Source organism: Columba livia, chromosome Z (genome assembly GCF_036013475.1).
Source record: "Columba livia isolate bColLiv1 breed racing homer chromosome Z, bColLiv1.pat.W.v2, whole genome shotgun sequence".
Taxonomy (NCBI): Eukaryota; Metazoa; Chordata; class Aves; order Columbiformes; family Columbidae; genus Columba; species Columba livia.
The window spans coordinates 83,693,823-83,708,785 of record NC_088642.1 but is presented as its reverse complement, the minus strand read 5'-3'; the positions used below and the strand labels follow the sequence as shown (position 1 = coordinate 83,708,785).

At 37.3% G+C, this 14,963-nt stretch overlaps 1 protein-coding gene across 14 annotated transcripts in view; it reads left to right on the top strand.

The window, feature by feature from the left end:
* SKIC3 (SKI3 subunit of superkiller complex) overlaps positions 1-14,963 on the top strand; it is a 50,016-nt gene that overhangs the window by 8,670 nt on the left and 26,383 nt on the right. For 8 of the 14 annotated variants that reach the window (XM_065046538.1, XM_065046537.1, XM_065046534.1 and 5 more), the window contains 13 exons: positions 70-168; positions 263-371; positions 2,185-2,328; positions 4,007-4,108; positions 6,816-6,949; positions 7,409-7,495; positions 7,585-7,688; positions 7,799-7,925; positions 9,069-9,248; positions 10,068-10,192; positions 10,627-10,880; positions 13,291-13,393; positions 14,189-14,365. In XM_065046538.1, the coding sequence (XP_064902610.1) occupies positions 70-168; positions 263-371; positions 2,185-2,328; positions 4,007-4,108; positions 6,816-6,949; positions 7,409-7,495; positions 7,585-7,688; positions 7,799-7,925; positions 9,069-9,248; positions 10,068-10,192; positions 10,627-10,880; positions 13,291-13,393; positions 14,189-14,365 (1,745 nt within the window). The remainder of the gene's footprint in view (positions 1-69; positions 169-262; positions 372-2,184; positions 2,329-4,006; positions 4,109-6,815; positions 6,950-7,408; positions 7,496-7,584; positions 7,689-7,798; positions 7,926-9,068; positions 9,249-10,067; positions 10,193-10,626; positions 10,881-13,290; positions 13,394-14,188; positions 14,366-14,963) is intronic. The other 6 variants (XM_065046545.1, XM_065046544.1, XM_065046541.1 and 3 more) reach the window with 1 other exon arrangement.

Below are 14,963 nucleotides of genomic sequence, written 5' to 3'. Positions count from 1 at the left end.
TCTATGCTATGAAGATAACCTTTTCTTAGAGTCACTGTTTCTTTCTCTCCTAATTATTTCTTATTTCAGCTTTTGACTGCATTTGAAAATGCGGTGAACTCTGCTGACCCTGTTCCTGGCGAAGACCACCAAAATCTTTACAAGGACTTTATTCAGTGCTTGTCAAAAGTAAGGTTATGTTAACCTATCTGCTTCAGTGAAGAGATGTAATATTCCATATCTGATAATTCACACAAATAACTTATTTTTTTTTCCTTTCAAGTTTCCTCATGAATCAGCTAGATTGGAAAAGGCCTGTAATGATATGATGGCTTTGTATCCTTCTGCGAGTTATCCTTTAGAAGTACTTTGCTTGCACTTCGTTCAGTCGGGTGAGTAGGATGGATTTAGATATTTTTGGGGCTTAAGTTATTTGTTCCATAGTTTTGTTACAATCTTTTTACAAGTTTTTACCCTTCACAACCCAATGCAAGTGCACTATTTACTTTTATGCTTTGTTTGTGCCGGTACAGAAATGCAGTGTTTGGTCCTACGATTTGCTGTTTCTTAGCTCTGTAACTGAGTGGTGACTGTAAATTGGCAAAAAACTTCTCCATGTTAAGTCCAACTCTGGCAATGTGCAAAGTTGCAAAAAAAAAAAAGGCCTTAAAAACTCAGAAGCAGCATAAATGAAATTTAACTTCTTAAGCTTGGAACAGAGAGTGGAGAATGTTAACCAGTGCTCTAAGGCTGAAGATGGGCTACACTGAAGTTATTATTGACAAAGAAAATCTCTTTTGGCAAAAAGACCCAAACATTTGTGGAACTTTCTTCAAAAGAATGCATGGTGAATAGGGAATAAACAGATCTGTTTAGATATATGTTCTAAGTAGAAAAGGAGAATCAGTGAGGGGAACAAAAATACCGTGGTATGTTCAATAGTGCAGGGATCTGAAAGTATACAATTGCTATTTTTTGGTTCATGAAAAACATTGCAATAGTGTTGGGTGCTTTCTCAGCATTTTCAAATATAACCACTGAATTTTGATCTTTCATTTTATTGTTCAAGGTGTCAGAAGTTGATTCTATTTCTTTTTGAAACAAGGAAAGAAAATCAGGGAAAAAAAACAGTCTGATTTATGTAAAGAGAAATAACTTTCAGCTTAGGTAGAAGAATGCCTTTTCCAGTTTTGACAGTAGGCTTCATGAAACAGTGAGAGAGAATTTTTCACTTTGATTGAAAAAGGATGAAGATAAATGAGTCCTAGACTCTTATTTCCACGTGAGGATGCTTTACAGTTGAAACATGCAGAAACTAATTTTCAAAGGAAAAGGAGCATCTGCTTGGCACAGTTCTTATACACCAATGCTCTGACAACATCTCACCATCTCACAGCCGTATTGGGGTGGAAAGGATGGTGCTCCAGTTTTAATGAGGCTGTTTGTTTTTGTCTGAGCCATTCCAACCATGTCATAGTCCTTCAGGCCCCAAACTTGTGGGATGGTAACTCAGATGCATTATTAGTCACCTTTACCAAATGCAAATCAAAGACAACCCTTATGTCAAAGGAGTCCTTATTTTTTTGAAGAAAATAGTAGGTCAGAGACTGTTACTGCAAGTCACAGCAGTTGCTTTAAGCAAGGACTGCCAAGTCTAAAATCACGGCTAAACACAGTCATAAAGAGTTAGTGGCATCAGTTAAAATTAAGCTAAGATATTAAATTATGTGGTTTCAAAGCAAGACTGTTTCAGCAGGCCTATCCCAGCAAATTCGTAGGCACACAAGACCTACTGTGGAAGGAAATTATTTTGATTTATCAGTGGCAGATTTTGACATGTGGGCATTTAGCTGGGCTTACATGAAAGCCCGTGAAGGAATTAGTTTCTATTTATAAGGAAATATACCTGTAGTAGTTTAACACAAGTGGTTAAAAATTCAGGTGTCAGACTGACAGTTTATTTTCTTTGGTGGTAACTGGGTACTTAGATTACTGTGTGTTTTTCAAGTTTTGGACGTGGAAGGTTTTGGGGGTGGAGGGTGATAAGTGTGTAGTACCTTTAGAAAAAAGTTTAGTAAATAAATTTCTTACTTTGAGCTCAAAGAGTGAGGCTCATATTTATGTAGATAAGATGTGCTGTTGCATTTTTTTTAAATCTGAAACTCTGTATAATGGTTTGTTTGTTTCTTTCTTTTTTTCTGAAAGCAGGTACTTTGTCAGAAGAGGCCCTGCAGTATATTTCTAAGCTTTTGGAGATGGATGCAAGTAGTGGTCCAGGCATCATTGGTTTTGGTGTAAAATGCCTCCAAGAAAAGAAATACAAGGAGGCTATTAAGAGTCTTACTGAAGGTAAATGTGCAATATGAGCTGTAAATAGTCTATAACTTGAATATCAATGGGTTTATGCTGAACATTTTTGAAATCTTATACTTGCGTAGTAGTTTGCCCGTTCTAAGACCAGCTGGATTTTAAAAGACTACTCAACAATTGGGCATTGAAATTCTTCAAAATATAGCTTTAAGTAGGATTTTAGTGTGATCAAGTTCAGACTTTTTTAAAATCTTAGTGTTATTGGGGATATACCTAGATGAAGCAGTAGTTACAGCAATACCAATTAATGAAGGAATGCAGAATTTATAAAGTAATATGTAATGCAGCTTCCTTAATCTAATCACTGCATTTCTATACCTGAACAAAGGTGACTTCCCTTTAAAGTTATATCATTTTAAGGCCTCTTTAACACTTACATTAGGTGAACACTTATATTGGATATAGAAAGGGAAATATCAGTGGATTTTTTTTTACAGTAGCCAGATTTACTGAAGAGTTGTTTTACTAATCTGTAATAATCTTGCTTGTATTGAAATGGCAAAGCTCTTTGAAAATTATTCGGAAGTATACTAGTGGGAGAATAGGACTCTTCTAATCGCATGGTGTTGGGTGTGGAAAATTCAAAGCAACTTACTGACAAAGCTGCGTAAATAAACATTCGGGTTCTATGCAATCATGAGTCAGTCAGGCTATGCTGTGATATCCTGCATCCTTTCTCCCAAGTTTAGAATAAGATTGTTTCTGAAATTAGATTTTGAGATATTCTACAATATTCTATGGCAGCTTATCCACAGTGGAAAAAGATGTCTTGCCTAAAATCTGAAATAAAGTTTTCAGGTGCTTAAGAGGAAAAAGCCTTCCGTGGAAAGCAAGTTCTTCTAGCTCACATGATCGCTGGATGTTTTGACAAGACATACATCCTGGTTTTGGCAAAAGATACATCTCTCAAATTATTTTATTTATTTGTTTTCACTTTTACATGTAATACTCTGCTCATGAAGGGGGGAATGCAAAGAATAAGGCAGTTGGTATCGCTAGAAATTTCTAAAGCTTGGAAATAATGTCTCCCCAGTAAGCCAAATGTTTGCATGTTAGGCATTAAAGCTTCAAGGCATTATTTAGTAGTTTTACATGTATATATATATATGTATATATACATACACATATATATATAGATATAATCTCAGAAGAATCAAATACATTTTTATTACCGAATCTCTACTTAAGGCAAGTTTATCAAGAAGTTTCAGTGAAACACTCTTGCCGTCATTTTTTTACTGTCTTGAAGTTCTATTGGCGTTTTTCTCATTTCTAAGAAAAACTTTATAAAGCAATCTACAGGCTGCTGGTGTTAATGTCTGGTCAAAGTGAAGGACATTTTTATTTTTGAAACAAAAATGCACCTTAGGCTAGTGTTGAATATTTCCTCACTTCTTTTTCCTGTTTTTATTTTCTGTGTGTGTAATGTTATATGCAAAAGTAAGCCTAACAGAAGCTTACGTGCTTCTTAGTCTTTGGCTTACTGCATGGAGGCCTTTATGTCTAAAACAGCTCAAAATAAGACTCAAAGGAAAAAATAACTTCAAGTCTTATTATTTGATTGATAATGTGTTTGGCTTTATATGGCAATACAGCATCTGCCAGCTACAGCGTCTTTGCAGCCTTTTTTAATTGCTTTTTTTTAAACTCTTACTAGGTTTGCAGAAGACTAGCCAGTGTCCAGCAGCATGGCATTATCTGGCAGAGGCACAGATGAAAATTCACAAACACAGGGATGCTGTCCTGTCCTGCAATCAAGGTAAATGTCTGCTAATTGTAAGAGCAGCTTCAGGGCTTCAGCACTTTATGTAATCCTGCCAGTGTACCCTTAATCTCAGGAAAGGAGAAATTACTTGGCTGATTAGAACCAGAAAGCTGTCTGATGGTTAATGTTTAAGAGGTTTGCATGTTCTGGTGTGCTTCTTCAGCTGCTGGTTGACCAACTCTGCCAAACAGCAGAGAATTGCCTGAAACTGCAAGGGCAGGTGTCACAGATTTTCAGTTTCATAGACTTCATATTTAGACTTAAAAGATAAGATTTTAGTCAGGTTAACACAAAATGCAGCAGTGTTGCATAGTACATTTTAAGAAACCTCAGTGTAAATCTTCATCCAGGCAAGCTGGGAATGAGGGCAGTTCCTATGATCTAGTGATCCATATCTAATCCAGATTGAGCCATTATCTAATGGGTGTAATTGAAGGGACAGCCAAAGTGGACTTTTTTCTGAGAGGGACAAATGCAATGAAAAACTTCTCAATAAGGACTTGAAGAGGTAAAACTATGCAGACTTGGCTCAACAGTCATGGGAAGTTGTTAAAACCAAGAGGAGGTCCTTGCCAGCAAAGGAGATTCAAAAGGTCTATAAATTTTGGTGGAGGAAATGTGAAAACAGAACAAAGTAAGTAAAAAGAAATGTGTTGCAGAAAGAATGAAAGTGACATGTTGTTTTCCCATCTGTGTTCAGTGTAGAAGAGCTCAGGGTGACTTCTATACCATGTACACCATGACCCTTTTGAGGGGATTCATCAAACAACTTGTCTGTGATTATAGAATTAATAGAAGCTGCTATAAAACAAGACACAAAAAACTAATATCAAGGTATTACGAGATATTGACCTAGAAGTTGACTAAGGAACATAAAGATGAAATTGCTGAAGTACTGAGTGGTTTATGTAACTGCTTGTTTAAACTGTATTGCCACCCAAATGCTTGAAGGTAGATAGTGTGAACATGACTTTTTAAAAGAGTTCTAGGAATGATCAAGGAAACCACCACCAAGTCTGGTATGTGTAGGGGTTAAATTAGTTAACACTGAAAGGACAGAGTTAGGGAATTTATGTAGAAATGTTATTCTGGGGGATAGCCAGCGTGGCTTTTGTAAAGTAAAGTTGTTTTTTTAGAACTTCTTGAAGGAGTTTATGAGCACATGGGTGAAGGAGTTGTGATATAGTCTACTCTGATTTCCAGGTAGTAACTGATAAGATCTCTTACAAGACTGTTAAAGAAACTGAGCAGCCTTGGTTTAAGAAGTAAAGTTGTAGCATTGAATGGTTTTGTGAGTTTTAAATAAGTTAAAAGCTAGGGCACAGTATAGGAACAATGATTATTTTCAGGCTGGAATGTGTCCCTGACACTTTCACTGGTACCTGTGTTGTTTATCCTCTTTTCTAGTCCTTTATGAGTATTGAGTAATAAGGTTATAATGTTCGCTACCATTCAAAGTAGGCTGAAAAACTCTAAAATGAGATTACCGGAGGGAGTAACTAGGTGTTAAAATAATTAATAAAATTCCGTAGTCATAAGTGAAAAATCATGGAGTTGTAGGAAGAAATGTTCTCACAAAGATAGTAGATACCAGAAAATTATTCATTTTGTTTCTTTCCTTTTCCATGCTTTATAAGCAACTCAAATATTAGAATTTATGGAGAAGGGGACAGTTAGTGAGACAGGGCACCCACATCTATTTGTTTTACGAAATTTAGCCACATGGTGAATTTTGTGTGCAGTTTTGATACCCGTCTGCTCCTTCTCAAAAAACAAAATAATAGTAGAAGTTAATAGACTACGAAAAAGGATGATCAAATGTATGGACAATGCAGCATATCAGAACAAGTAGATAGCCTTTAAAGTCCTTTTCCAACCTGGAGAAGAGATGATTTTGAAATCTGTGAATGAAGGTCAAGGGTTTTGTTTTCCTGTGCAAGGTCTGTTTGGTACCAAATGCAACTAAAAGCTGGTAGGCTCAGAACAAACAAAATAAGGTGTTTTTTTTCTCAATGTTATTGTAAATTAAGCCGTGCAGGAAGTTTTCCAGAGTCCAAAGAAAGTGTGAAGTCTCAGAGAATTCTGGGGAAGGATTGCTTTATGCTTGGCCTCTTTACTGACTGCATCAAGTCAGACAAAAGCTCATCATACATGAAAATAAAGATAGCTAATTGAGTTATTCGTAATGTTCCTGGCTTTGGAGAATGCTGAAGCTCAACATAGATGCCCTCATTCTCTGGGGTGAGATTGAATTGGAGAAGTAATCAGTGCTGCCTAAAAGTACAAAGTTACCTTTGCACAGGCACAGAGTTAAATCCCGCGTTTCAGTAATATTTTTTTTCTTTGAACACTGAAGTATAAAACAACTTTTTTATTAAAAGGTCACAGTTTCTTCAGAACACAGATTGGAAAAATGTAGCATTCCAATTATAAGGCCAGCATCTAGAAAGCAATCAGTCTCTCCACACGTCTGAGAGGACCTTTCTAAAATTGATTTAACTTTTAGACATGAATGGATAGAAATTTTACAGAACAATTCCTTCAGCATGGGGGAGAGCAGTCAAAAAAATGTTCCATTAAGTGATGTTCTATTAGACTGAAAAATTGTAATTAACAAGATTTTAAAAATATCGGGAAGAGCAGTGCTCTTTGTTGTTCATTTTTCTACTTTTACTTGATGAAACTTTTGTTTTGTCAACAGCTCTTGAGGCTCTTGGAACTCCTGAGGGTCCCAGTCTTCGGTGGAAGAACCTTATCCTTCAGTTGAAAGCAGAGGCTTTGATTAAAATAGCTGATGCTGATGCTGCAGAAGAAGCCATTAAAGCACTTGAGCAGGTATTTTCATTGACTAAAATGTATGGTTTTTCTTATTTGATTTTTTAAAAGTGCCCTCATCTTTCTGTACTAGAAGCTCAAGCTGTGTATTTGTACCCTTGTCTCCTTTTTATATTCTGCGTGGTTTAGATAACGCTTGCCAATTATTGTGTAACACACTGTCATTCTCTGTTTTTTAGGCTTTACTACAACTCTTTTTCACTCAAAATTCTAATTTTAGAAGCCGTCACTTTTGACCTGGTCTGGTCTTGCTCAGAGCTGCTGCGTTCTTGCTAGTTCTATGGTTGTTGTTCATCTTAATTTGAATTATTATTCTAATCCTACTCCCCCTTTCCTTCATTCACTTGTATTCTGTCTAAATGTTTTCTTGTCTTTATGCAGTCTGCCTGATTTTGACACTCCCGTTTTCTTAATCTGGGGAGAGAATAACTTGGTCATGCGTGTTATTTGCTTTTCTAGATTGTGGATGCAAGCAGTGATCCAGTGGTTGTAGCTATCAGAGGTCAGGCTTATCTAAACAAAGGTTTATTGGATCAAGCTTCTGAGGTTAGTGCTGTATTGTAATTCCTGTAAGCTAAGTGGAATTCTTGGTTTCATAGACAAAATATCTAGGGAAGAATTACATCCTTTTGCAGATCTCACAAGAGCTTCTGTTGTCACACCCTGATCTCGCTGAGTCCCATGCTCTAGATGGTTTCATCCATTACTCCCAGAAGAACTATGAACAGGCAGAAAGAAGGTAATTTATTTTTTTCTTTCCTTTAACAGGGAAATGTCAGGGAGAATAGAATATATTGTTTTGCAGATTTTGAGAGTTTGTCTGATCTGAGCTCTGTTCCTTTTATTTAGTTTCTTAAATGCTATTGAAAGAAAGGCTGAAACTGCAGAGTATCATCAGTACCTGGGACTCACATACTGGTTCATGAGTGATGAGACAAAGAAAGACAAAGGAAAAGCACTCACTCAGTTCTTGAAGGTAAAGGCTGCTTTAAGTATTCATGTAGAATTAGTGAGAGAAACCAAATACAGAAAATAACACTGACTGAAATGACAGACTTGAATACTCTGCTTGTTACCATTTACAGCTCTTCAGACCCTGTAAACTGTGCAAAAAGGCATTGCAGGGACCCGTGCAGTTACCTGGAAGCTCCCTGCTTTTGTTTTCCTCTTCTCACCTAATTCTTGAGGCCTTTGATTTAGCCAAACATAGTGGTGATTCTCATGATCTTCTCCCCTTGAGGACTGTAAAGTCAAAGTCTCCAGTGTAGATGCTTGAAAACATTTTGTAATGGGAAGGGCAAAACTCAAATTGGAAAAAAAAGTGAGGAAGGAAAAAATATGAGAATGGTGTTAGAGTTTCAATGTCTGTCCAGGGAAGTAAGTCTGCAAAACTCCACAATTAATATACTTTTTGTGACCTTTGGGGTTTGGTGGTTGTGGCTTTTTCTCTGAACATATGTAAGGAATGTAAATCCAAACGATTTAGTCTGACATCTGTATTGGGAATATGGAAATACACAAAGACATTGTAAACTCACAATATAACTTCATGATAGGTGTTGACTACTGTTTGCACTTCAATAACAGCAGAATGTACTGGGGAGTGTAGTTGAAGTGAACAATACTTTTGGTTCTAAACCATTTTATGTGAGCTTTTGTTTTTATTGTTATCAAAGCTGTTTTCTGCTGCTTGGGGGCGGTGGGTTTGTTAAGTATAACCGAATCTGCCAAGTGTATCTAGAAAGAAACTTAAACTTCAGAAAAGACTGGAGTTAATTGTGGTGTAGTAAGGTAAGAGTGTGAGCATAATGATTGAAATAGAGTAGGATATTAAAATGATGGGATGCAATAAGGAGTTGTTTTCTCCTAGCACAAGTAACTTTTTAGTACTTCATGTACAAAATGCTTTGTTTCACAAGGTTTGTAGCAGTTTCTGCAAGTATTTAAAGGTCATGTAGTCTCTGAAATCTTAAAATATATGTTTGACTACTCAGATATATCGCAGAAGGAGCTTAAATAATTTGATAAGCAGAGATTGAACAAGTAGTTGTCACTGGACCTGTCCATCAGTATAATCCTTCAAAATGCTGTCTTATATTGTGTTCATATTTCCTTATAGGCTGCAAAATTGGACAGCTACTTGGGAAGTGTCTTTTGTTATTTAGGTAACTACTACAGAGATGTTGCTGGAGACAAAAGTAGAGCTCGTGGTTGCTATAAAAAGGCTTTCGAGCTGGATGGAACTGATGAAGAATCTGGAACAGCAGCTGTAGACTTAAGTGTGGAACTTGGAGACATGGTATTATACATTCAGGATTTTGGATTACTGTGTTTTGTTTTTCTGTCAGTCGTGCTCTTTGAGGGATCACTTCAGGTTTTCTCTATATTTGAGAATAAGATCTGAAAACAGATGTTCTGTCTTTGCTTAGCAGCTTTCATAGTTGGACCTGCTTCAATTTCATGCTTTGATTTCAAATTAAATCTATCTGGGTAGAAGCATAGGAGAACCAGCCATAACATTGCAGTCATCACATATGTGATTTAGATTAAGGATGTTTTTCAGCAGGAAACATGAAAAGAAAGTTAGTTTTGGGTTTATGTTTAACCTATGCCACTTCTTTTCTCCATCCTTCATGTTGCTGCTTTCATAAAAAGCATACAAAGTCATCAGAACATTTTAAAAATATTTCTTATGTAGCATTGTATAAAAAGTTCTTAGCTATAACACTATAGAGCAAGAAAGCAACCCATACTTTGACAGACTCCATTGGAACATCTAGGAAGTCAGTCTAAGTATCTGTCTTGCTGCAAATACTTGTATCATTCTCTAGTTTAAAACAACAAATATAAAAAGTCTACAAAACTGCAGGAAGTTACTGTCTATTTGCAAAGACAGATGCATAAAAATTAATCATCTATTTCAATGTGATAGTTTCCTCTTCTAATCTGCCACTCAACCTGCCAGATTTAAAAGCCCCTGTAACATTTCTTCATTACAGTAATTAATAGATTAGACAGTTTAATGGTTTGCTGGATTAAGAGTATTCTTCTATAACAATAACTTAGTTCTTTACACATATATATGTTTACTAACCTGTCATTTTTGGTGCTTGGTTAGGACACTGCTCTGTCCATCCTGAATGAGGTAACTCAAAAAGCAAGTCCTGGTACAGCAAAATGGGCCTGGCTTCTTCGTGGACTTTACTACTTGAGAATTGATCAGCCGTCAAAAGCAGTGGCTGAGTAAGAGAACTGGTGGTCGATTTCTGTAAATCCCAATAAAATGGTCTTTTATCTTAGCAAGTATTGAAAATAAGCTAGCTGATTATCGAATGGCTTGTGCTAAACAACGGGAAATGGGTCTGAGCAAGCTGTCTCTATCTTCGATTCCAGAATTAGCACAATGCAGTCTTTTCTGCATAGCAAGCTCTGTACTAACAAGCCTGGTGACAGGCTTGTCATAGACAACCACAGTATAGCACTGAATAATGAGCCAAGATTAGGTACAATGTCTAACCTTGTATAATGTACTCTGAAGATGGAAACACTACTGGGCTATGCTTAAAAGTTCTCTATAATTATGCGTTTGTGTCCTCAGAATATATAATGCAAGGAAATAATTTATGTTAACTTATATCAGATTTTATTTAAATAAATTTATATCTCAATATCTTCAGTTTGCAGGCAGCTATCAGGGCTGATCCAAAGGATTCCAACTGCTGGGAGTCTCTGGGGGAGGCTTACCTGAGCAGAGGTAGCTATACAACAGCTCTAAAATCCTTCAGAAAAGCAAGTGAACTGAACCCGGGCCTTGTGTACAGCATTTACAGAGCTGCAACAGTTGAGCAGATTCTAGGCAAATACGAAAATGCTATAGCTACGTATAAGGAGGTCTTGAAGAAGGCAGAAGACTATGTCCCTGCACTGAAAGGTAATGTGTCTGAATTTGAAAGCGTTAACCCTTTCTCCCTCTGTGCACTGTAGGGTTTCAGTCTTGTGGAGAGCTTCTTGGTGTATCGAGGTTGTCCTGCATGGAAGGTTAGGGTTGGGTTTGGGTGTGTTGAGCACTGTGATCCACTGCATGAAAGCGAGCGTGTAGTAGGCTGCAAATATCTGAAGAGCTCTTAGATCATGATGTAGGGCAGTGATTATATCTCTTTCAAGTAAGTAACTACCAGGCCAAATTGATAGAAGAGCGGAGTATAAATAGGGGAAACCAGCTAACAGTGCTGTAGTATCACCTGAGCAGTGAAACACTGGCTCAACAGGCAATGGAGTCAGGCTGCTGTTTCAAAGAGCTGGGCTGTACTAATCTTCTGCTGCTCCTGACCATGAGCTAACATTTTTTTTGTTAGCCCTGGTGATTCAGACCCCTCTGAGCTTCTTCAAGTGATGAAAAATACCAGTAAAGTATCCCAGTAGGTCTCACAAGCATTAGAGGTGGCAACAGATAGAGGCCTTGAGTATATAGTGGAGAGCAGAGATAAGTGGGGGAACTGTAACTACTTTCTGGTGACAGAAATCTGATTTTCAAGACATATAATACTGGGAGCGTATAACATTTTGATAGCCAATGAATAACTGTTTGGTTCACATTCTCCCTGCCACTTAGTCTTCAGTCGTTCTCACCCATACATGCATCTTTTCTCCTGTACATCCATCTGAAATAGGTGCTATTTGCTGCCTGGTACTGGTATGAATTTTTAAGCTATACAATGTTCTTTTGTTGTATGTAAGGCCTTTTGATTATTGGGTGAATATAACCTGATTCTTATAAGTCAGAACTGTTTGGTTACTATTCAACAGTAAGTTTTTCATCTGAAAGGGTTACAGGGTGGTTGTCCCTCTACCTCCTTCTGTACAATTTTGTTGCTTGGAGTTTGCCAGACTAAAGTGACGTGGCAAAAGCTCCATGATGGAGTTGGAGAATATTGCAGACAGGCAGTTTTACTCGTTGGACAGGAGGGCAGCAGCTAACTGCAGCAGCAGTTTGCAAAGGTGTTGTATAGAAATGTGTATATGGCTGTGTCTGTAGGTGACAGTTGACAGCGTTACCTGGAATAAGATGCATAGAGAGGACATAAGCACACAGTATCAAGGTTTGCCCCCCTGCTCACTTACCTCTATACTTAGTATTTTCTTAAATCTCCCAAGTGGTCTTTCTTAATCCCTCTCATCCTAATCTCTGATTTTTTAATTCTAGTTCCTACTTTAAGTCTCAAAACAGTCTTCACCTTCTTAGAGACTGTTTAGTGTTTCGTCTGGCAATGCTTTCTTTTGTGGCCTTTCTTAAAACTCTCTGAAACTAGGTCTTTTGTACTTTTGGTACTGTTCTGGTCAGTTTTTGGATTGAGTTGTTCTAAGCATAGTCTCCTAGTAGGTGAGAGGCAACTATACCAGTGTCACTTGAATGCATCTTTTAGATCTATTTTATTTTTGTGTTATTAAATTATCTGTTTATTCTGCCTCTGCTCCAGTATATCTTTTGATGAATAACTTTGGAGAATAGAATCAGTTTTGGTTTTAGATTACAGAGCTTCTTGACATCTGAGAGTCTCATGATCTTGGGACTTCTGTGTGGTCAAGACAAATACCTAGTGGGGGCAAGATAAAGGTGCTGGCAAAACATGAGTGCTCTGATTAGTGGTTTGTTATAGGTACAGGGTACAATAGTGTGAGGAATGTAGCTTCAGAACTGTGAAAATAACTCTGAGAACGAATGGTTGTCAAAGCCAAGGACCTGCTGCCAGACAGAATCACTGCTGGTGCCAGCAAAAATATAAACCAAGCAGTTATCTTGTTAGTTCCAAAATGCTAGAAGTTGTGGCATTAGATGCAGTTCCTGTTTAACAGTTGGATTTATTTCCACCTGAAGTATATTCTTACATAAATAGGACTAAATAATGTTGGTTTTAAATCTTCTTCAAAGAAGACTCCCCCATTTGCCTGCCTTGACATTCTTTCTTCTTTTTCTGTTTTGGCAATGATTTTTGACCATTGTGAACTGAAAGTTGGTGTATTTGTCAAAGACTTACCAACAGATTTCTCATCAGGGCTTTAGTTAATATTTGAGAACAAACTCAAAGTTTAAATGTTTTGGGTTTTATAATTAATTAGGTTTATTTTAATATTAAAATTATTGTACAGGTCACACTTGACAGGCTTGGTTAAAAGAAGAGCAGAAGAGTCACTGTGGGTCTTTTTATTTTCGCATAACATGTCCAGGGTATAAATCTTTATATCAAGTAGAACACTGAGCAGGCTTCCACCCTCCCACCCCTCCTCCTTTATCAAGCAGATCATAAAACCATCTCCCTTCACAGAGGATATTTTCTTTTCAGGACTTGGTGAGTGCTATCTCATGCTGTCAAGATCAGCCCTTAATGACTATCTTGATAGGAAGGCAGTGGATTACATAGAACTGGCTCTTGAGTTTTTTACAAGGTTAGTACTAAATATTTATTTAATTTGCACTGGGATTGTGGGTTGACAGGCAGAAGAATAAGAGTTAAGTGTTTGAGGATTTCAGTTAAACTGAACCAAATGGACCAGGCTTCTGATCTAGAAGAATGTACGTATTAAAAGTGGTTTGAATAGTACATTCTGGATTTAGGCTGTTTGAATGAATTGTAAATGGAGAGTTTTGTTTTTTCTGTTTAAAGAAAAACTTGATTATAACACAAGTGTGAAATGACACACAGTTCTCTCCAGCAGTCCTCTTGTATATATGGAGCTGGGAGGAGGGGATTTCTACCAAAAATGGTGGATAAGAGGAAAATGTTCCTTCCCTCCCTCAATCTTTGTGTTTTGCATTTCATACAAAATGCTTTAGTGTCCTAAATTAAACCTAGGGATAGCTGCTCTTACGGGACAAGGTCCATCAGGTTTCTGCAGAGGAGTCGTGTCTGGTAATATAACATGACAGTGCTCTGAAATGCAAGAGTGGGTTTAGTCAGCTGACACGTTGATAAGAAATGGCTAATTTTCAGAACTGACTCTTGGTCCCAACAAAGTTGGGGCACATTTGCATTTCATAGTTTCTCTTTTTTTGGCTATTTTTGAGCTTTTAAACCTATAGCTTTAATAGGAAGAAAACTGAATCAACAAAAATCAAAGCAGCTCATTGGTAAATTAAATTTGAGTTTGTGCCACTCTTCAAAGTGGTGAATTATCTTTCCAAAAAGGATATTGAATTGTCTGAATGGGTATTGTGTGGGTTTTCTATATTATTGATTATAGGGCAGCAAAACACCGTCCTGATGTATCTTGCCTCTGGAAACTGCTGGGAGATACGTGTACTAGCGTGCATGTTATTTCACCAACCAAAGTGAAAGTTCAAGTTCAAGGATGTCTTGTGGGTAAAGATGCAGACAAACAGATGCTGGAGAAAAGTGAGCTGCTCATACTAGGAGGAAGGTAACAATTTTTATTACCAAGAGCTTCTATGCAGCCTGAGACTCTCAAATATTCTAGACCATTTCTGGAAAATGAAAGACATGCTGATGTGTCAACACCTGCATATTGAGCAAAGATTAATGAGGTGATAAATGGATTGTCATGCTTCTTCCAAATCGCACTGCTCATTTCAGGGTACATTTCCTTGATTGCCAGAGTGGCTGTCAACACTTCATGTCGCAGCTGCTCTTCTTCTTGTTTCTGTCTCCAGAGCATGGCTGCATCCTGCCTGTCATTCAACAAGCTGTGCCTCTTTAAATACAATTCTCCCAGGACTACCGAAGTCCAGGATAATACTTTAAGCTTTATGTCTGTGCTTCTTATAAAAGTATCATAAATTCTTGCTCTGAGCATGAGGTCTAGAATACACTGGAAGAAGTAATTCTTTGTTTCTGGGCCTGGAAGCTCATGATGTAGAAAATATTTGTAGTATTTCTATAACCTGTTCTGTGACTCCCTCTAAGCTTTGTGCATTTGGTCCTGTAATGCAGGGAATGCAGCTGCTTAATAAATCTCAGTGACGATATATGAAGTCAGATATTTCCTAGGGGAAGTCCAA